Genomic DNA, 22,873 nt, shown 5'->3' on the forward strand with positions numbered 1-22,873 from the left:
GAGCACTTATATGCTACAAGCATGCTAACACTCCTGCACTTTTAACAGACATTGTGAGACTGGCAAGCTCACCAACCTCACCCTGAGCAAACCGCCAAGCCTTAAGTGTGGTAGTCAGTGGCTTTAGCAGTACTAATCAACAATTCGAGTAGCTTGTCTTAATAAAATGTTTGAGTAATCTACAGTTATATTGGGAGTCATTGCAGTTTGCAGGCGAGTTACATGCATGTAGAAATATTCGTATTTCAACTGTGTAATGACCTTATTATTTAGAGGATCCACTGACATTCAGAGGAAAAAATACACTTTGAGCAGAATACATGAGCTTTGGAAAATGTTTGTTTACCACAGGGTGTGATAGGGGCCACTTTTCAAAAACAACTTTGACCTGGACTCTCTTATTTGACCTCAGGGGCCTATTAAAATGCAGTGGTAATTTATGATAGCTTTCAAATTAATGAGGCTGGCATTCTTTACATATTCTTTGTATTATATTATCTCAGTCATTTTTGAAAGGTGCCACAAGTTTAAATTTCCATTACTTATAACTGGTATTCCATTTTCCATTTTTTCATGGCTGAGAACACCCTGAGAGGAGCCATAAGCCAAGTGGATGAAGGTGAGATTGAGTAGCTGTTTCTCTGCTTATCCCTGACTGGAAGGCAATGAGTTTCCTTCTAAGCACCTGCTCATAGCCATGGGTACTGATATAACTGGACACACCTCTCTCCTCTGCTCAGGCGTGAGGAGAAGCTTGGGGGGGGGAGGGGAGGGAGGGCAGCAAAGGAGGGACATGGAGACTGAGGCGCAGGACATTAGCAAACAGATTGAGTCAGTCAGCTGAGGGAGGAAGAGTGAGAGAGAAAGAAAGAGAGAGTGAGAATAGCTCACTGTTGATTTGTTTGTAGCTATACCGGTTTGAGAAATCTAATTTTTTGCACAGCATGGCTTACAGGAAGAGGAGCTTCACTTTTGGAGCCTATGGAGGGTAAGAAAGAGAGAGAACAGTCACTATGTTAAACTTAACAGTATGCATGTGTACAGATATGCATATACGTGTGCTGTTTGTTAAAGAATACTCCAGCTTTTTTAAGATGCTCTCTAGCTGCCACATCTGTATTTGTACTATTGATTACCACTGGCAATGATTTTGACACATTTCTCTGTACTTAAGCACCTGTTGCTTCAGCACCTGATCATTGACTTCTATCATAAGGGTCTTTAGAATCAACAGGTTTTTTATTCTTATGTTAAGAACACAGAAAATACAGGGATTATCATCCATAGTAATAGACGTCTATGGTACAGATGCAGCAAATAAATACTAAATTGAAAAATGCTGGAATATTCGTTTAATTGCTTCAGTCCTAGGCTTATTGTTCAGTTGTTAACCTTCAGAATTTGATAATTACTGTGAAACTTGCTTATATTAAAAGTTATGTAGTTATGTGATCCCATGTGCAGGCCAATATACAGGCCCTTTTAAGAATCTAAGTGGTCAACACTACAGTGCATAAACAAACAGCTTTTCAACTGGAAGCTTTTTTTGGCTTCAGACACCTCTTGCTGTTATTAAATTAGCATTGGCATTTGCAACCAAGGTCAGTGCTAAGCAAGACGCTGGGTTCTCTTAATGTCTACAGGCTATGCAGTAATGAGACAAAATCAAGGACAGAGAACAAAGTGTCTGCTCTCCTCCACTGAGCGCTTTCATTTGCTCAACAAGGTCCCACCATGTGGAGAAGAGCACAGGAAATTGTGCTTTAGCAAATGCAGCGCAGAGCACGTGTATAGGCAGTGCAGGGGCCTGGCCTTTGGGGGGATTAGAAGACCCCTTAAAAATCAGAACTAATCTATTTCAGTGTTCCTCATCTTCACTGCTGTTATAATTATCATAGCTTAGTTTGATAATCTGAAGCCCGTGTTTGTGTGTGAAGAAGACCTGCTGTCTGGCCTGTATTGTTGCAAATGAGACAAAAGCAGGTTGACGTTCTTTTCAGGCCCGTATAGGTCTACGGCATGTAGGGTTGCCGATCTGGGGTCAGGTTTAAATGTGCTGTATCTTATGCTTAATACATGCTCACATTGCAAATAGAGTGGTCATACAACACCACCGTTTTATTCTGAATAAATACGGGCCCATGGACATAGACTCAACTCATTTATTCAGATCTGTCATTTATTTAATTTCAAGTCAAAACAGCCTGGTACAAGTAGTTCATTTTACTTTCAGCACCAGGAAAAAAAGTATTTTAGAGAAAATTACACAGAAACCCCAACAACTAAATGTAATATCTCATTTTTCAGTATTTAGTGTGTTCACCCTTTGCCTTTATTGCAGCTTCCATTCTTTTCTGGATATTTGAGGATCAGAGATTTCAGTTTTTCAAAAAAATCTGCACACCTCCAAACGTCCAAAGTTTAGTCTTAGAAGTTGGTTGCATTTTGGTTCTAACGATCCAAGTCATCCCAAACACATTCACTGATGTTGAGGTCTGGACTCTGGGATGGTCAGTCCATTGTTTCCACAATTTCCTTTCTTTAGTAAGGGCTTCTTGACAGCAAGACATCTGAGATATAGCGCTGAGTTGTCTGCACATAATAGAAGGATGGACAGAAACACCTGAGACTTTTTTCAGATCTGAAGTAAGAGTGGAGCTTGATTTTCTCCTATATCTCAAAGATAAAAGCTTTACGTACAGTTTATCTAATAGTGACAGTTTAGAATTTTAAAAGAACTCCAGTTTCTTTTCAGATATATTTCTTGAAAATTAAAAATGTCCTTAATGGCTGTTTTTTGGAACTTAAATAAATGAAGTGCTATAAGTAAGTCGAAAACAGTTGCTAAGTTAGTTGTAATAGTCTTAATCAGTGATTGAATAAATCAGTACTGCTTAATAATAGTTTGACAATAAATGATATGTGTGTTGCAACACAACCTTTTTTGTCAGATAAAATTGTTAATGCTGTGGACTTAATGCTGATAGAATTTATAGATAATCTGTATAGACAATCTGATGAAAAATGCCCGTTGCTCACTAGGCAGGGTTGAGATTGAGCCTGCTCTACTTATACTGTAATGTAAATTTCTTTATTTATTTTTCTTAAGCTACTCTTAAGGCAATTTGGCAGTTAAATGGACTGAGGGAATGTCCTTTAAATAGGTTAAGTCATTAAATTGCTGAAGCTTAGAGCATGCTTTAGCTACTTCATATTAAACATGTAGCTGTCTTTTTACAATAAGGACTGAAAAATGAACACTGGCATTAGAAACCAATTAGTTGCCATCTCCCACCTCTTCATGGGAATGCTCTTTTTAAAGTAGAGGAAATTGCCATTAACAGATAGCGGCAGCATTGTGTGCAATACTTTTTGTTTGTGACATCGTGCACTGCACCTGCCTTTAATTGAAAATTATAAATGGCTTTGCGCTAATGGTAGAAGCTGCTGTTCTGTGACATTCAGGAACACACATCACTCTGAGCTAACAGTTTTCATTATGATTGCTTTGGTTTGGGTGGTATTTTCCCTCAGTCTTCATTTAACTCATTGACTGTTCATGTGAAAGTCCTGATTCAAACAGAGAGGTCATACTCAGTGTGCATGTGGATGCATGTGTGTGTGTGAGAGAGAGAGAGGAAGAGGGTGAGGGTGAGTATTTCTGTGTATCTGTTTTCACACAGAGAACACTGTAATCATTGCATACACACACTCCTGCCCCTACCTCCATCTTCATGTTGTAGTTGTTAATAGTCTGAAGGCTCTTTGTGTATTCATAAATCAGGGCTAAAGTGTTTTTATGCTATGCTGAGGTGACATTTACTGTGACTAACTGCAGAAATAAGGGTAAGATGTTTACTTACATCGTACTCTTAATGGTTTGAAACAAATTCATACAGAAGGTGTTGCAGAAGCATATACGCCTGATCCTGCAACACTTTCTGTGTGAGTGAGGGCTTAGAGCAAATCCTTTAAGGTCACTGGCTGTTCAAAATCTGGCCATATTAATATTTTTGTTATTTTATTAAGTGTTCCTTTTCAACACTTAATTGTATTCTTATTTAATCATTTTATTTTTTTAATTTTGTGGCCAAAATTTTCTGCCTTTTTTCTTTTTTGGCAGAGAACTGGAAGTGCCACTTCTGACAATTTTTGGCCCAAATGTTTTGGTGGCCAAAATAGTTCAGTGGCTTAAAGTTTATGTTGTTAAAATACCTATTGAATGATAAACAATGTGTAATATGTATTTATTTACTGTACTTTTGTCTAGGGATGCACCAATATTGGCTGATGCCTATATTCAATATTTTTATGTACATATCTTCTGAAGCTGATACATAAATATTTATAATGTAGAAATTGGGTTCTACCTAGATCTGGCTAGATTAGCACTAAAGAGAAGCATAACATTTATTAGTGGATGTTTACAAATGCGTTAAAGTGAATTAAATGCAGATATTTTAGTTGCCTAAACATTCTGCCCTTCTGGAGTAAATACATGGTCAAATATCAGTTTGAGATATCTTATCATCTGACCAACGCTGAATTTTTAAGCAAATCATTGCGCAACCTTGCTGTTGTCAAGTATCAGCCTTGAGACTTCATCAGCACTTTTGAAATATGAGACATTCTGAAGGTTTATCTCAAAATTTCTCCTTGATAGTGTAACATACACACAAATGAAACAAGAGATTATGTAAACTACAAGGCAAGCCTGTACCAGATCAGTGCATAGTTAAAAATAGACTCTAGTTTTGCTAGACACCAAACTTTCTCCACTTGTTGTTAGTTTGCTTCTAGAGGTGGGAGGTTGATGTGTGCTGTTGACACAACAGTGGCTTTTTTCCCTCCCGTCAGCAAGATCCATGTGAACACACTGGTATTTTGATTGACGCTCGGCTCCGCCTGAGGAGCTTTGACATTTATGCTGCGGGCACTGAGACACAAACAGCAGGGTCAGCAGGGTGCAAAACTGGCCCTGTCTGCTGATCTGTGGCCAGCATGGTGGGTTCACTTTGAACAGGAATGGTTTGCAAACTGTTCTTTGATCAGCACTTAATGGCATTTTTTCCATTCAGCCTCTGAGACAGTTCACTCGGCACGTGGTTTGTTTTGAGAGGGTGGTAGTAAATAGTATAGTAGAAAAAGGTTCAAAAGTTGCAGAAAGTCCCTTGACTGAGCAGCGACATCTAGTGGTAATTGGTAAAAACTACTGCAACAACATCTAGCCATGTACAGCACAGCAGCTGTTTTAATATTAAACTAAGTGAAAGGCACCTACCTTGTGCTTACACTCACTGGCCACTTTATGAGGTCCACTCACATTATATGTCCACTATATATGTATGCAAATCCATACTGTAACTGTTGATGTCAGCCCCCCCTTTATGTCATTCATCATGTTCAGTTTCTGTTCACAGCACTGCTGTTGACCAAATGACATTTTTTGTAAGTGGAGTGCTGGCACTGCTGAGTTTTACACACATCAGTGTAACTGAGAGTTAACCAGCACCCAAAAATATCCAGCAAAGAGCAAATCTGTATACCAGAAACTGACCACTGATACAGGGCTGGAGGACGGCTAATACAAATTGTACATGACAAAAGACAGTCTTCTCTAGACATTGGAGCTCACACTCCACCAACAGGACACCAGCAGGGTGGACCTACAACCTAGATGCGACCTGTGAGTGTATAAAAGTCATAGACCAACGTTTCATTTATTTATTGTCCAGTCAAAATGGCCATGACGTACAAGAAGAGATGTGGAATAAGGTTTTATGGACTTTATGGATTTGTGGGATTCCTTGGAATTACTTGGATCGTGAGAAACAGAAAATGCAACAAACTTCCAAGGCTGAACTTTGGAGGTGTGGAAAAATATACCAGCAGATTTTTTGGAAAAACTGAAAGCAAGTCTCTTGAAAAGAATGGAAGCTGTAATAAAGACAATAAGTAAACACACTAAATACTGAAATCGTTTGACTTTATGTTTAGTTGTTGAGGCTCATGATTTCATGTTTAACTTAAGGGCGGTTTGATTGGAAATCAAATAAATGAATGAGTGGTGTCTCTCACTTTTGTATAGTGCTGTGTATTAAATTACCTGCAGTAGTACATGTTCTGAAAATGGCCCAAGACTTTGTGTCTGAAATATATGAGGAGTTTGATTCCTTTGTTTTATAACAAAATGAGAACTCAGAGCGAACCATCAAAGGTTACAGACTATTGGTCCTCTCTATCTGCAAAAGGGCCATTTTAGTTTCTCTTGTTTTATAGCAACTCAAGTCAGAGGGCTACCACTTTGCTATAAAACCACAGAGTGTGCTTTTAAGCTGCATGGGGTATATTAAATGAATGGAGTTGAAACAGAATGCCAGCTGCCTCGTAAAGCTGAAACTGTCTCCTCGTAGCTGCTGTAGCCTTGGCCTTTCTCATTAGCATTCCAGAACCTTTGATGCCCTGCTCAAGGTTTTATGCCTGCTTTAAGTACATCGGCGCACCCTGGCAGAATGTATTACGGCGTTGTGAATGCACATTAACAGGATGAAGTATTGAAATTCTCAGTCACTGCTTTTCACATTGTAATGAAGATTAAGCCAATATTTAAGTTTTTCAATTAAAAACTGTGGCAATAGCCTTTTCGCAGTAAGGATGTGCTTCAGTGCTTTCTCATTAGCAAGGCGAACCTCAGTAACTCAAGACTGACTTCTTACCATAAGTTTGACTATTGGTTGCCAAAGGCTATGATGTATGTTGGCACAAGGTTGATTGGCCTTTTCGTTTAGAATGCTAATGGGCCACTGTGGTGATACAGTGCAAGAATGTTAAATAGAGTGAAGATATTTAGAAAAGTGTCTACTTTTTGATTCAGGCAGCAAAAAGTAAAACTGTTTCATTTTGTGGTCAGTAAAACTTTTGTTTTTGTCTTTGCAGAGTGGACAAATCTTTCTCCAAGGCTAGAAGTCATTGGTGAGTCATCCTTGTCTCCTGTCAATGTCAAATACACTTGTGCATACATATTAGTCTAAACCAGGGGTGCACAACATAAGGCCAGGGTTACAAGTACATACCTCTTTAAAAAGGTGGCAAAAGAGATTGAAGAACTAAAAACAGATTTAAAGAGAGCCCTTTAAAGTTTAAAGAACCTTCATATAATGTGACGGCTACTGATTAAATTTAGTTTTTAATTTAGTTTTCTTCATCCAAGCCAACAACGATTTAGGCACTTTTATTTTTCAGTCTGGTCTATAAGTAGAATGATTGTGTATTCGAACTCACCAGCTTCTACCCACCAAAGTGTAGGTCTATAGTTGTGTGCAAAGGTTTAGGCACCCAAACAGAGCAGACTTCTGCATATTTGAATACACCATAACTCTTTAGTTACTGAATACAACATATTTGAAAAAAAAAGCATGAAAACATAATCAAGGCTCATTTTATATATTATGTTTTTTTCCCAATTTGTTAAACTCAGCAGATAAATAGAAATTGTGCACTGAAATGAGCAAAAACATTACGTATATAAGTTTGTTTCCTGTTTAGGATGGGTTCACTAATTTTCACCTTGAAAATCAACAAAATATGTAATTGGACTGGAGGTGTTCAGACTTTTTTTAGGTTTTGTTTAAGTATTTAAGCTCATGATGTGTATTTCCTTATTATATTTTAAACAAGCTGAGACTTTAATGGAAGATTCAAGACTGATTGACTTGTCCTCATGTTTGAGTACTTTTGACAGGCGGTGAAGTATCATATATATATAATTTATATATCTTTTTTTCTAGAATTTATCTCTTACCAATTTTTGAGTTCCAGAACTTAATTTGTTATATTTTATTAAAACATCCCACCAAATTTAAGTGCAAAATTAAACTGCACACTGAGCACACCGATAGTAATTGTGTGAGGATTGTCATACTTTCATATTTTTCTCATACTTTGACTTAAGCATAATTCTCTGGACATTTTCCACCTTTGCCTATAGGTACAAACAACACTACAATTGCAGCCAAACCTACTCAGAGTTCTTACATTGTTCTTACACTGGAGTCAGGTTTAATGCCAAAGCTGTCATGACGGATGTGAATCATGCAGGCTCTGTGTACTTCTAACTCAAAATGACTGAGGAAGTTAAAGAGAGAGAGCACAGAGAATTAGGGGAAGGAGTGAGATTGGATGACAGAAAGTGAGTGAGATGATTGCACTTCTGCTAAATGTAATTATGGTCAGGTTTAAGTTTCTGTGTGCATCACCCCAGATGATCCCAGCGGCGCATAGTAATGTGAACAGATTCCTGAGAGAGACAGGCTATCTTCCTTGCTTATGCATCTCTAACGTTTCTACTGCACACACACACACATACACACAAACACACACATACACACAGTTGTTCCACTGTGGGCTGCATTAGCATAAATTCTAAGCATAATGACACTCTCTAAGTTTTGAAGTCTGTCTCCACTGGGCAGATAAATATCCCAGAGTCATTAAAAGTTTTACTTGCTTATATTTTTGGTAACTGTGCAGTATGGAGGTAACGTGGTGAAGAGTAACAAGTTACAGTCCAACACACTGTTCCGATCATGCATGTAATTTCAGCACTAAGGATCAGACAAAGCCAAACACAGCACCGCTGTCAGAATTAGTATTGTTGAAAGGTACAATGCTCTGGTGATTAGCACTGTTCAGATCAATCTTACTCATCAGTCTGCCATTCTGTCTAAGCCATAATTTGCCTCCACTATCCTCTGAATCACAGGCCCTCAGTTTGTCCTAGGCTGCCTCAGTCAAAGCCTGATTGATTAGCTCTGTCTTGATTAAAAACATTTAGGAGGGAGCACTAGGGGCATTTGCTGACATGCCCCCATTCCCATTGCTCTTGTCTTGTCCACTACACTCTGCTTCAAGTGTCACTTCAGCTTCTGAAGGCTGGTGACACTTTTGTCTCCGAGTAAATAGGAGAACAGGACGAAAAACATCCGGAAGGATGAAACACCCTTTCATTTGATGTCAGCTGGTGCACATCAGGCAACAAGAGCACAGTTGCACATCAATCAGCCTTGATAAAAGCAAATCAAAAATGAGCTTTGTTCTTATTTTTCTTTTGTTTTTATAAGTCTGTGTTCCCATAAGCTGATTTACTGAAACAAAAGAATGCCCAGCTTTAATGTTTTGCTTTTTAGATGGTTTATTGCTTAGTCTTTTCCATGCCTTGTTCTTTCCACTGTGCACAGTAACCTAAATGTTCTGGTACTATAAGCTGAAGGGAGTGAGTTTCTAACATGATCTTTGTGAGATCTAGGTAACTATTCTATTTGGATGTAATAAACCCCACACAAAGACAGTCCCGAATAGGACCACAGTTTCCTTTAGCCAGTAAATAGCGGTATTTGATCAGTGAAAGCTCTGCAAGACAAGTAATGAAATGTAAATCCTGTAAAAAAGTGTCTGTGTAAAATTTTAAGTAAGTAAAATCTTGTGCCAGTTCATCCCCTTGCTGTCCTGTATGTGGGGAAGAGACTTGGACTGCCATCATTTCACAGACACAGAGCTGCACAGGGTCAGTCAGTAGCCTAGGCACGAAACTCAAGGTCCTGTTTGGTTTATTTTAAAGTTTCTTCATTCATTTACAGCTACCGCTACTTTTCCACGACTCCTTCTATTAAAAATGCATCGTCTTTTGCCACAGATGTAGAAATCTGCTGAAAGAAAGAATGTGGTTCTTTAAACGTAGGTGTTTAAGTGTTGCCGGGCTGGGCTGTGGTGATAGAGCAAGCTAGCTTGTTCATTTGGCTAATATCTGTGCTCCAATGCTGTCTGCAGTGCATGTTTATACTGACCTAATGGTGAAAGAAGACATTTGCTTGTTTGGCTGGGATAGCCAAAACAAACAGAGATAAATCATGTGATAACACAGTGTAGTTGTTGTGCATTAAAACCGATAGATAATCAGAATTTTTCCTATTTGTCTGACAAAATGAATTATTCTTGGACACTGTGACTGATATTAAAATTTCCTATTAGAAACTCTGCTAACAACATGTCAGCATCTGACCCCTCCCCTCTTAATGCCATATTGTACTGGGTATAAGTTTTCATGCTCTACTTTGTTGTAGCAATACATGAGTGTATTAAGTATAGGTAAATCAAAAAGGTTTCCAAGTATTGATTAAGCATACATGCAAACGTCCAGCAAAATTCTGTATTTTGAATGCTGAATATGCCATTCATGTGAATCGTGTAGATAGAAAGTGAGGTGGGCTGCCAGCTGAGAATTCGAAGAGAGAATCTTTCCTCTCCCCCAAACACATCAAAGTAGCAGTTTGTGAGAATTTTTGGCAAATTCACAGATGTAGTATTCCATTTTTATTGAACAATGTGAAAAGAGAGCCACATTTCGTGAGTGGTGCATTTTCTTTTCCGCATATTTGGATTTCTTTCTTCAGTAACTTTAGAAAGATTTACAAACAAGGTTGAAGTGTGAATATTATCATTGTTAGCAACCAAGACAGTAAGCTTCCATTTAGTTTTTGTCTGAAATTAATGTAGAACACATCCATTGCTGTGGACTGTTGTAACCACTGTGAGAGCCAAATAACTGTACACATTACACTGCAGGTGGCAATCATCGGGGTCCAAGTACAATGTGGCAGCCTCTATTTATGGTAGATTTGTGCAAGCGATATAGATAAGGAGATGCCGGCCAAATTTCATGCACACTGATCTTCTGTCCTTAGCATGGTAAACGACAGATTTTTAACAAATAAGTCAAAATACCTAGAAAACAGTACAATATTTGGACGTAGAATTTTATGGTAAAATGGCTAGGAAAAACATAACAAACACCTCAGAAACTTTATGTGCTGTCAGTTGGCTGCATGTGAGGAAATTTATGACTCCATGTAAATTTAACACTATTGTTTCTACAGTGTTGGCCCTCATGAAAGAAGTGGAGCGCTCAATTTCCGATTTAACTCCTACATGAGCTGTCCTCGCCATGAAGGAGAAAGAATTGGGCAATAGGAGTGGATTGAGGGAGGATATTGGAATTCAGTCACAGTTCTTAGATATATGAGCGACAGATGGTTTTGGACAGGGGCATTAGTAAAAGTGTTGCGCTGAAAAATTCCACCCTTAAATATGTCTGTCCTTTCTCAAAGCACGGCACTGTGCCTGGAATATGAATATGCAGCGACTGTGGCTGGGTTGTAAGGAAACTGACAATAGGAGTATGTTTTTGAGACAGAGAAATTGTGATGTCAGAAAATTTGTGTTTAATAGATGTGGTAATGTTATAGGAATTGTATGTTGTATATGTCAGAGTGGTTGCAGGACTCTGTGTGGTATGGATGTAAATTCTTAAATGTAAACAACAAACTTGGAAAGCTTAGAACTGCTACCTAAACAGCTCTGCTCTGACTTATTGGATTCTGCAATTGATGTCCAAGATGATAGCAACAACCAAGCAGGAGGAATGATTGGTCCATGTGCTGAATCTGCAGGAGAAGTATCATGTATTCTGTATAAAATCTCTACTTTTGGTGTTATTTGAGCCTGATATGTAGGAAATAGTGCAAGTCAAAGGAGTACAGAACAGAGTTCACCTGTCTTGGGAAGGATTGAGACTCTGGGTTGTCTTATATTCCAGATTCCAGGCATGTAGATGGGTAAATAAATCCCTTCCTAAGAACTTCTCAGTATTTGAGGTTTTGAATTATTTTGCTGTATTTTTGCAGCGATGCTCCTTAGCATTGCTGTGACCAATATATATAGTGATAATATGGGGTGCTACCACAGTTACATTGTGCATTGTGATTTGACTAGCGGTAGACAGAAAAATTGCACTGACCGCTCAGGCCACCAAGATAATCCTGCATCCAAAATTAAGAATTTGTAAGAAGTGTAGAAACGTGTATTATAATTATATATACATTTTTTATATTTAACAAGCATGCAATACCAAAAAATAAGGAAATGTCTTTAAAAAAACTTAACATTAATAAGAACACACACACACACACACACACACACACACTTATACCTGTTTAGCAGTCTGAGGTTTCTCTGCAAGGCAATTAGCTTTCGTGTGTGTCATTTAAAAAGGAGAAACATACATAACAATAAATTATTATATGCTAACTATTTATAGATATCATCCAGGCTTGCTTTTAATGGTGCATATCTGTAAATTTGTGAAAATTGAACTGGTCTGGTTGTTTTTTTAAAAATGCAACGCAAAACTCAGGGCACATAAAAATTCAGGGCACAGTTTTTGCATTTTTAATGGCCAAAATTGTTGTGGCCAAGGGCACCTGACAGTAAGCAAAAATTTTGACTCCAGGGTTTTACCATTGGCATCACTAAGGTGCTTTTGTCACTGTCGTGAAATTCTTGGATTGGTATTTTCATTGTTTTTCTTTTTTTTCATAATAGGAAAAGTCCAGTTACCCTTTGCCTTGAGTTAAAATTTCATAATGAACTGACCAGTTGAAATGGTGCAGAATTACTTTGAAATCTTGTTAGCCGGCTAATTATAATCTGAATATACTATTACACTGGAGATATTGCACAAATACTTTTGTGTGTGATTTTGCAGGATGTAGGTCATCTCTAATTCTCAGTTTCTGAATCTCCTCAGTCTATCTTGCAGTGTGAAGATAAACATGCTCATTCTCTAAGACATGTGATGCCCGCCACTACATCCTTTTAGATTGCTGCTACATGTTTTCAGGCTGCTGCTCAATCTTACAGGGTATATATTTCTCCCAAGGTCCATTTATGTGTGGTTTTATGTATGAAAAAGTTATATCAATTTTAACATGACTATTATCCACCCTCTCTTTATCCTTTAAAAAGGCTGTTTTCTGTTACTGCACCTTTAAGACTGATGTATGTAAAGGACCTCTGTTCGAATTGGCTGCCTTGTATTGTGTTTCATTCAAACAACAGTCTGGGCTGAAATACTATAACATCAGCATTAACAGGTGGGACTAAACTGCTGTAGGCTGAATTGGTGGATATATGTACATCTGTTGTTTTTTTGTGATATCATGAAAGCAATGAATTCAAACGTTTTTGCTGCATAGTTTCCATATGTGGACAGTAGACTGTAGAGTGACTGTTATGTTTTGAAAGTCGAACAGTGTTTAGGGAATTTTGATTTTACATTATATGAGGCCTTTTATTATGTTTGAAAATTAATTATACTGAATTTTATCAGTATTGCCAAGCAGTGATCCAGAGAGCAGGGTGGTTGTTCTCTGCTGGACTTCTAGTCACAGATGGCTGTGGCATTTGAAATCAGCAATAGGATATAAGTCTTTTAGCTAGTTGGGTTGCTTAAGATGCCTGCATGGGTGCTTATTTAATGAGAAATTGTGTTGTGAAGACATAAGACTGTTGGAAACAGGCAGTGTTTGGGGACACTGTTAGAGAGAAGACGCTGGGGTGTTCTATCCCTCGGGCTATGTCTCTGTAGCTCCATATGCTGTCTTGTATAACTCTCATAGACCCTACTACACTAGTGCATTCTTGCTTCTTCTCCCACAAGTCTGTGCACAGAGAATACTTCACACACACTGAACATGACTGATGCTTGCTTTTTTTCTTTTGTGCTGGGTGAAATGAGGCTTCAAAATGTTTCACTTTTCATCTGCATTTTCAGAGACATTAGAGAAAACATGAGTGAGCTTGAAATTGTCTGTTTTATGATGTGAACTGTAATAGAAATACTTGAAGGAATCTCACCATCATGACCTGAAAGAGCATTTGCGAATGAACAGTGCGTACCTTGTGCAGGACCAGCTGACTTAGGGACTGATCTAGATCTGTTGCAGCATTTAAAGGGTGTGCTAGAAATGCAGGTTCAGTTCATTACAGTCAGTGAAGTGGTTGCTGTTATTGGATCCACATGGCCTAGTTAACTCATTACAGTACGGTCAGTATTCATCAGTTACATACTGATTATGAAAGAACCCGAGAAGACACCTACAGTATGAGTTTGTTATGTAATCAGTGTTATTCCCCCACTGAGATCATTTTACCTGGCACCTGGTGTGTGTGTGTGTGTGTGTGTGTGTGTGTGTGTATGTGTAGTGCAGCAGCTGGCAGGCAGGGAGAGGGTTTCTCTTCAGACCACTGGGAGGACCTCACAGGAAGTAGAGCACAGTTTTTATAATCACATTAGCTGTGGAAGCAGGTGTATGAGGAGGGTTTAGTTTGTGGGATTGCATTTTTGAGTATTTTTACTTTTTTTGGCCTAGTAAAATTTGTTAAAAGAAAGTTTGGCCAAAACGTTGACAATGAAAGGAAGTTAAACGAAAACGGAAAATCAGCATGTTTAGCAGATGTTGGTTCGCATTTCATCCACTAATAACTGTCTTGTTGTTAAACTCAAGTTGTGTTTTTTTAATTATTATATTATATTTTTATTATTATTATTATTTTTCTTTTGGGATCCCAGCTCTTTAACTAGACTGGTTCAGTATTTCATTATTTTCTCACTCAGAGTCGGCATAAAGATAAGTGCTGGAAAAAAATATTTAATAATTCATTTTAAATTGACTATTTATCTGATATCTTTTTATCCTGCATGGAAGTCCTCATGGAAGAGTCCTGCAAATCTCAAAATAAATACTTTTTTATCCAAAAATTGATTTTTCATCCAAAAGTAATTATTCACTCAAAATCTCAAGAAAATAAGTTGTTATGTTGAGATACTAAATCAGTATTTAACAAAAAAATATTTCAAGATACTGATTTACCTACTAGAAACTGCTTGAGTGCGAGTTTACAATGTAAAGTACTGAATATTGCCTTGATAACTGATCAGCCAACAGCAGGCAGTGAAGGAAGCAAAGAGCTTAAAACTATAGAGAAGAAATTAGCCATCAAAGAGTGGTAGAACCTCTTCAAGATTACTAACCCTAATCATAACTCAAGTTCTGTCCCCCTTGACTCACTGCTAAACTGTTGACCCAATTGACTGAAACCTTAAGAGGTGTGTAAAATTCTTTTGTTTTTTTTTTTCTTTTGGAATTTCTGAAATAAGCTTAGTGACACCATAACCACCTGAGAGTTTCGAGATATCACATTACTGAAGGGGAAGCTTTTCAGAGTTATTTTTAACTACCTTCATTAAACTACGGTCACCACATTTACATAAAGAGACAAGCAAAACATTGATTTTATACACAGCAAAGTGAGTAAACAGACCCCAATCTTAGGAGAAATGAAGCATTTAGATTATTTTTCCCCCTTTTCTTCAAATGGTGTTGCCGCCTCATTAACTTGTTCAATTGCTGCTGAAAGAAGGGGCGGAGAGAGACGGAGTCTGAGGAAATAACTGGTGTTAATGTGTGTACGTCTGTGTGTGAAAGAGAGAGAGAGAGAGAGAGAGAGAGAGAGAGAGAACCAGTCAGACTTGCATGTAATATTTATTGCAAAAATACACTAAAATGTGTTCTTCATTAGGAGAATCATTTTATTATTACTGTGATAATTATTCACATTGTGACCTGATTGAGTGCTTGGCATGTCTCCCTTCACACACTGGCATGTGCACAATTTGCGTGACAGTAAGGTTAATGAGACCGTTTCTGCCCTCTAACTAGCACGGCTTCTAGTTTCCAGCTAATTAGAGAGAGTGTTCAAAAACATAGCTTAGATTTACTGGCCATGGGAAATGAGGCCTGGGATACTTGTTTGGACAAACCTGCAGAGCCCGGAATGATTCATTTCTGGAACATACAGTGCTGTACAAAACTCAGAGACCAATTTTGGTTTGTTTAATTGTCAAAATGGCCATTAAGTTGTTTGTTTTTCAGCATCAGGAAAAAAGCAGAAAACACATATTGAACCAAAAATTACACGAAAGCCTCAACAACTAAATATAAAATTACTTTTTTTGATGTGTTGTGTCCCCACTTACCTTTTTTACAGCATCTCATTTTCAAGCATCTCAAGTCTTGTTTAAGGGCTTTCAGCTGACTTCTTGTTTTAGGGGCTTTTGGTGTGCCTCTTCATTATGATTTGGACTCCAGAGTTACCACACTGAAAAAATGGCATTTCAGTGTTAGTGTTTAGGCTGCCTTAAAATTGTGAGTTAAATTTTGTTTTATTTTGAACAGCTTGAAATTATTGTCCATTTTAAAATGGAAATTAATCAAATGAAGAGTGATCTTTATGGCTTTATGACTATCTATGACTTTTGCATAGTTCTGTAAGTGTACTGGTGTTTTATGTTATAGAAATAGAGTAACATAAAGCACTATTTAGTTATTCTGGAAATGATCAGTTTCCATCCTCTAAACTCATATATGAAAGGGAGAACATTGTTTTACTTTGTCCTTCCATCCTTCTTTTTGTCAGTTATTTCAGCCTTAAGGGCAGGGTTGTGTTTGTCCAGCTGAGACCAGTTCCAGACCTGCCTGCCCCAGGTAACATTACAGCTGTAAAGAGAAAAAAACCTGTGAACTGGTTTGGCCTCTCTGTCACTTTCTTCTGAGTGAAACAGCCAGCAAACAAAGAACCCAACAATCAGGCCAGAGCTTCAGTCTGGAGTCTGGAGTTCTCAGTGAGGCGTGGAGAGAGAAATCCAGAGGAACTGTTTAATGCTCAGTGGACTGGCAGAGGTGTGTGTTGGTTGTGTCTCTTTGACCTGTATGGATCAGCGGTTTGGAGAGATGTTGGGGATCAGGAGGAATGGAAGCACTAAGAGGTTGAGTTTGTCAGAAGTGGTTCTGCTTAGAGTTCATCACCTGTGGTAAGACCTGAGGACAGAGGCGGAATGAATTTAACCCCTTAAACTCTAAAGCTTCCTTTCCTCACTCTCTTAATACCTTACAGATTAGTTTCACTGTAGTTAATAGTGATGCACGGAATGCTGTTTCTTAGTCGTTGGCACCTCCTAATTCTCAGGAAAATGAAATATTGTGATACATATTATGTATTCAGAAAATGTCTTGAGGTATTGTGATATTTTTGCCATTATCACACACTACCCTATGGAATATGATATTTTGTCCACATATCATGCACCCTTAGCCAAAATATTGGAACTACTGTCTTAATTTCCCCTTTAAACATACACTTATCATTGTCAAAGTACTAATTAATACCATTAGTGAAAAGTTTATTAAACTCCTTTTTTTGTTTTAATTGCAAAATGTAAGTAATATTTAAATATTTAAATACAGTAATATGTAGCAAAAACCTAAAATACTGGAATCAGTTTTTCCCTACTATTGTTCTAGTCTGTTAGTTACTAGTGGTATGTATTCTACCTCATTTTGATAAGTATCTATAAGAGTTAAAGGAACAAAATGTAATATATTTACTGTACTAAATCATAAAATGACCATGAAATGTCATCAGAGATTAAGGAATCATGCTAAGTTGAAATACTGGCATCTTCAAAAACAGTGCTACAGCTAGTATTTTCTGCTTCGTATCCACCAGATATGAAACAAATTGGCAGGCAAACAAGCAAACCAACTGGATCTCAACCTAAAAAGCTTCGGCATCTTTTTTAAAAGCTCCATGACCAAAGACGTAGTAAAGTGCGAGTAATATTGTTGATGCATTTGAAAGATCTTAAGAGCTTCAAGCCCAAAAAGGGCTCTTGAAGATGGTTGCCAAGTTGGCTAATTTTCTCCTGAACAAGTAAGCACTGAGCTTCAGCTAAGGTTAGCTAACCTTAACTAAGCAGGCTTCCTATTTGCCAGCTTCTTATTCAAATTTTCTGTTTCACTTTAGATGTTGCAGCATTCTGGCACCTCACGTGACAGAATGTAACTTTTGTGCTATTTAAGGTGGAATGGGAACGTTCGAACAAGAAGCTGGCAAATAAGAAGCAGCAAGTATTTTCAGAGCAGTGGGCTTTTGTTTTCGGGATAAGGGACTTAGCTTTGGCTACTGTATAGAGCCAGCCATGCATCTAATTAACATTGACAGAGTTATAAAAAAGTCCATGAGCTAGTTTATAATTTGCAAACAATAAAAACATTGCAAATGTATACATTAGCTGATCAGCTTAAAATGTACGACTTGTAGTCGCTTATCATTGTCAAGTTTAATGTTGCACTGTTTAGGTTCAGTGTCCTCAACCTGGCAAACCACGTGAGCTTTGAGTTTGGGGAGGAGGGGCCGAGGCAAACAACTCTCTCCAATGTTTGGAAATTGAACTGCAGTACCCATTTTAAACACTTGCTGTCAATATTCGGTTAACTGCCCTGAAAAAAATAAAATAAAATAATAGTTAATGATAGAAAAACAATAGACTTTGGCCAAAATTTAAATTTAGAAACAAGTTTTTTATTCAAAAATATCCAAGAGAAATTGGTAGGCTTTTGCATCAGACAAATAATGGAAGCTGCCTTATCAAAGGAGCCACAACATTGGATTCAGTACTCGTGTACCTGTTCACATCCCTGTTTGTTACAAAAAATTGCAGTTGTTTCTGGATAATAACGCCTGCAGGTAAATGTGTTAAGAAGTCTTCAGAGGAAGTTTTGCAAATTTTCAACAGTTTAGATAGAGGAACAGAGAAGGCTATGGATAAATACAGACAATACAGACCTCATTATGCTTTCAGTCTTGTTTTACTCAGTTGAGTTTTCATCAGAGAGTTGTTTTTGCAATGAATTTACACAGACAAATATTTGTAGGAGTCGATAAATAGGTGCAATGCCACAAAAGTAGTAGAAAATCATTATAAATCATTTGTAATAACTTAATTAGAGTAACAGCCCAAAATTGCTCTTTGTAAATGTTGCTTGTTGCTTCCAAAATAACTTTTCAAACCCTCATCCAAAATGTGTTTTACTAATCTGTATAATACGTGAAAGAGACAGGCAGCAAAGATTTATATGCCATTTGAGGGACTATTGTACCTCTCATCACCTTCTACAGGGCCCAAATGGAAAACACATTTTCCTCGCTTTTTTCGTATGTAATATGTAAACATTAGTACAGTTCCAAAATGTCTTAAATGTGTGCACAAAAACTGTCCATTTTAAAGTACGTTTTTTGTGATGTCACTAAAAGAAATGCATTTGTGTGTATCCGCCTGTTCAGCCTATAGCAGTTTAGCTCCACCCATTCATGCTGAAGTTACAGAGAGTGTTTCAGCCCTGACTGCTTTTTGAATGAGGCACAAAAATGGGGAAATAAATGAGAACAGAGCTCATTTACATATACCAGTCTTAAAGGGACAGTAAAAGAAACTACCTGTTTTATTGTTGTAGGGCAGCCATGCAAATATGTGATTTTGCAGTCGTGACTAAACTAAAAGTAATTGGGAATTGTTTGATGTCATTTTGTCCTGTAGTTGTTTGTAAAGTGTAGAACAGGTTTTGCTGAGGCAGTTTGGACTCGTGGGAACATTCTAGACTCTACAGTCAGTTTGAAATAGATTAGAGGATGGAGTAGTAGTCTAATTGTAGTCCTTTTAGAAGTACTCAGGCTTGAATTACACTCACGCACAGACGTGCACACATGCAGACGGGTGCACAAGCACCCTGGGAAAAGACATATGCTAAATGGTGTTCACTTAGGCAGGGTTAATTGTGCTAGTAGCAACAAAAAGGAGGATAAAAAATCCTCTAAGAAAGAATGAGTCACAGAGTCCTTAATAGATAAAATACTTTGATAATGAGCCATTTGACAAAGAAGAGGGAGGAGATGGGAGTGAGAGAGAGAGAGAGAGAGAGTGTGAGAGAGAGAGAAAGGGGCCGTTTAGGGTGAAAGACACTGAAACATTTGCATATGCACACTACTTGCACGCACCTATGAAACACGTGTGCATGTGTGTATGGATGATTGTACACAGACTGCAGTCGTTGGTGTGTGCACGACAGTTTTCAGAAAGCAGTTTTTTAGAAAGTAAGAGCATTCTCAGCAGCACAAAGGAAAAGGGTGTCTGGAAAAACTCCTTTCAGTCTCTTTTTAAGGATGGACAGACAACTACTCTTTTCAGTTTAATCAGCCTTTTCATCTTTAATCACACACACACACACACACACACACACACACATTTTCTAAGCTGCTTATCCTCCTTGGTCGCAGGGGGTGCTGGAGCCTATCCCAGCTTTCATTGGGTGGAGGGCAGGAAACACTTGGGACAGGTTGATCTTTAATCAGTCTGTCAGTATTGTTGGTGATAGTGAGAATATTTAATATTTTTTCGACTATGTCCTACGCTGCATAGAATCCATAAAAGATGACCCGCTAGACAGGCATTTCACTCAACTGGAGCACCACACAAAATCGTTCATTTGATCATATCTGTAGTTTGGGTGGGGAAGGGCCTGTGGTAAGAAAATATATGACTTGACTGGGGTCATTTTATCAGCAGCTAATTTTCCTATTACTACAGATTGAAGGCCAAAGACACAAAGGAAATTCTGATAGTCCCAACAACAACTTCTTGTGGCGCTCTTGGTGTTCTGAGGAGTTGACGTTCTCGAAATGTCCTACCATAGCAAACATTCATACAGAGCCCTGGTGGTGACATCCTGTATAAATAAAAATAATGCATGGCCACGACTTACTAAGGCGCTTACTGTTATACAGGAACAAGATAATTGCGTCATGGCCATGCCTTAGTAAGGCGGGGGGGAACGAGATTCTAATGTGTGGCCATGACCTAGTAAGGCGTGATCTCGTTCCCACGGCTTACTAAGTTGTAGCCACGACTTAATTATCTCATTCCCACACCTTACTTAGTTGTGACTAATAACTAATAGGGTTTGGAGTCTATAATATAAATTATAAGAACAAAGTTAATATACTACATTAATGATGAGTGCACAGGCAATAGGACTGCAAGATGGGTAGAACAAACTGTAAGAACACTGGAACAAATTGCAGATTCAGTTTCATCTGAATGATGTACAGGTGTCAAAACACTCCTCTCAAGTGAATTTGCAATCAAGGTAATTAATTAATCATTGTGTGTGTGTATGTGCAAGTAGTGTTTGTGTGCAAGTGTATCATAGCTGTGTGCGAGTAGTGTGTTTGTGTGCAAGTGTATCGTAGCTGTGTGCGAGTAGTGTGTGTGTGTGCAAGTGTATCATAGCTGTGTGCGAGTAGTGTGTTTGTGTGCAAGTGTATCATAGCTGTGTGCGAGTAGTGTGTGTGTGTGCAAGTGTATCATAGCTGTGTGCGAGTAGTGTGTGTGTGTGCAAGTGTATCATAGCTGTGGGCGAGTAGTGTGTGTGTGTGCGAGTGTATCATAGCTGTGTGCGAGCAGTGTGTGTGTGCGAGTGTATCATAGCTGTGTGTGAGTAGTGTTTGTGTGCGAGTGTATCATAGCTGTGTGCGAGTAGTGTGTGTGTGTGCAAGTGTATCATAGCTGTGTGCGAGCAGTGTGTGCGAGTGTATCATAGCTGTGTGCGAGCAGTGTGTGTGTGCGAGTGTATCATAGCTGTGTGCGAGTAGTGTGTGTGTGCGAGTGTATCATAGCTGTGTGCGAGCAGTGTGTGTGTGCGAGTGTATCATAGCTGTGTGCGAGTAGTGTGTGTGTGCGAGTGTATCATAGCTGTGTGCGAGTAGTGTGTGTGTGCGAGTGTATCATAGCTGTGTGCGAGCAGTGTGTGTGTGCGAGTGTATCATAGCTGTGTGCGAGTAGTGTGTGTGTGCGAGTGCATCATAGCTGTGTGCGAGTAGTGTGTGTGTGCAAGTGTATCATAGCTGTGTGCGAGTAGTGTGTGTGTGTGCAAGTGTATCATAGCTGTGGGCGAGTAGTGTGTGTGTGTGCGAGTGTATCATAGCTGTGTGCGAGCAGTGTGTGTGTGCGAGTGTATCATAGCTGTGTGTGAGTAGTGTTTGTGTGCGAGTGTATCATAGCTGTGTGCGAGTAGTGTGTGTGTGTGCAAGTGTATCATAGCTGTGTGCGAGCAGTGTGTGCGAGTGTATCATAGCTGTGTGCGAGCAGTGTGTGTGTGCGAGTGTATCATAGCTGTGTGCGAGTAGTGTGTGTGTGCGAGTGTATCATAGCTGTGTGCGAGCAGTGTGTGTGTGCGAGTGTATCATAGCTGTGTGCGAGTAGTGTGTGTGTGCGAGTGTATCATAGCTGTGTGCGAGTAGTGTGTGTGTGCGAGTGTATCATAGCTGTGTGCGAGCAGTGTGTGTGTGCGAGTGTATCATAGCTGTGTGCGAGTAGTGTGTGTGTGCGAGTGCATCATAGCTGTGTGCGAGCAGTGTGTGTGTGCGAGTGTATCATAGCTGTGTGCGAGTAGTGTGTGTGTGCGAGTGTATCATAGCTGTGTGCGAGCAGTGTGTGTGTGCGAGTGTATCATAGCTGTGTGCGAGTAGTGTGTGTGTGCGAGTGTATCATAGCTGTGTGCGAGTAGTGTGTGTGTGCGAGTGTATCATAGCTGTGTGCGAGCAGTGTGTGTGCGAGTGCATCATAGCTGTGTGCGAGCAGTGTGTGTGTGCGAGTGTATCATAGCTGTGTGCGAGTAGTGTGTGTGTGCGAGTGTATCATAGCTGTGTGCGAGCAGTGTGTGTGCGAGTGTATCATAGCTGTGTGCGAGCAGTGTGTGTGCGAGTGTATCATAGCTGTGTGCGAGCAGTGTGTGTGTGCGAGTGTATCATAGCTGTGTGCGAGTAGTGTGTGTGTGCGAGTGTATCATAGCTGTGTGCGAGTAGTGTGTGTGTGCGAGTGTATCATAGCTGTGTGCGAGCAGTGTGTGTGCGAGTGCATCATAGCTGTGTGCGAGTAGTGTGTGTGTGCGAGTGTATCATAGCTGTGTGCGAGTAGTGTGTGTGTGCGAGTGTATCATAGCTGTGTGCGAGCAGTGTGTGTGTGCAAGTGTTCCTGTATATTTCACCCTAAACAACCTTGCATAAAAAGCGATGTTCTGTCTGT

At 39.0% G+C, this 22,873-nt stretch overlaps 1 protein-coding gene across 4 annotated transcripts in view; it reads left to right on the top strand.

Annotated features, from left to right (window-relative positions):
* The first annotated feature begins 801 nt into the window (after nt 1-801).
* Nucleotides 802-22,873, top strand: part of si:dkey-166d12.2 (rap1 GTPase-activating protein 1) — a 54,303-nt gene continuing 32,231 nt past the window's right edge. For 3 of the 4 annotated variants that reach the window (XR_005007277.1, XM_036571102.1, XM_036571101.1), the window contains exons 1-2: nt 802-988; nt 6,937-6,972. Coding sequence is in view for 3 of the 4 variants with exons in the window: in XM_036571102.1 (XP_036426995.1) it covers nt 945-988; nt 6,937-6,972 (80 nt within the window). In the remaining variant the exon portion in view is untranslated. The remainder of the gene's footprint in view (nt 989-6,936; nt 6,973-22,873) is intronic. The other variant, XM_036571105.1, reaches the window with a different exon arrangement.

Source organism: Colossoma macropomum, unplaced genomic scaffold (assembly GCF_904425465.1).
Source record: "Colossoma macropomum unplaced genomic scaffold, Colossoma_macropomum, whole genome shotgun sequence".
Taxonomy (NCBI): domain Eukaryota; kingdom Metazoa; phylum Chordata; class Actinopteri; order Characiformes; family Serrasalmidae; genus Colossoma; species Colossoma macropomum.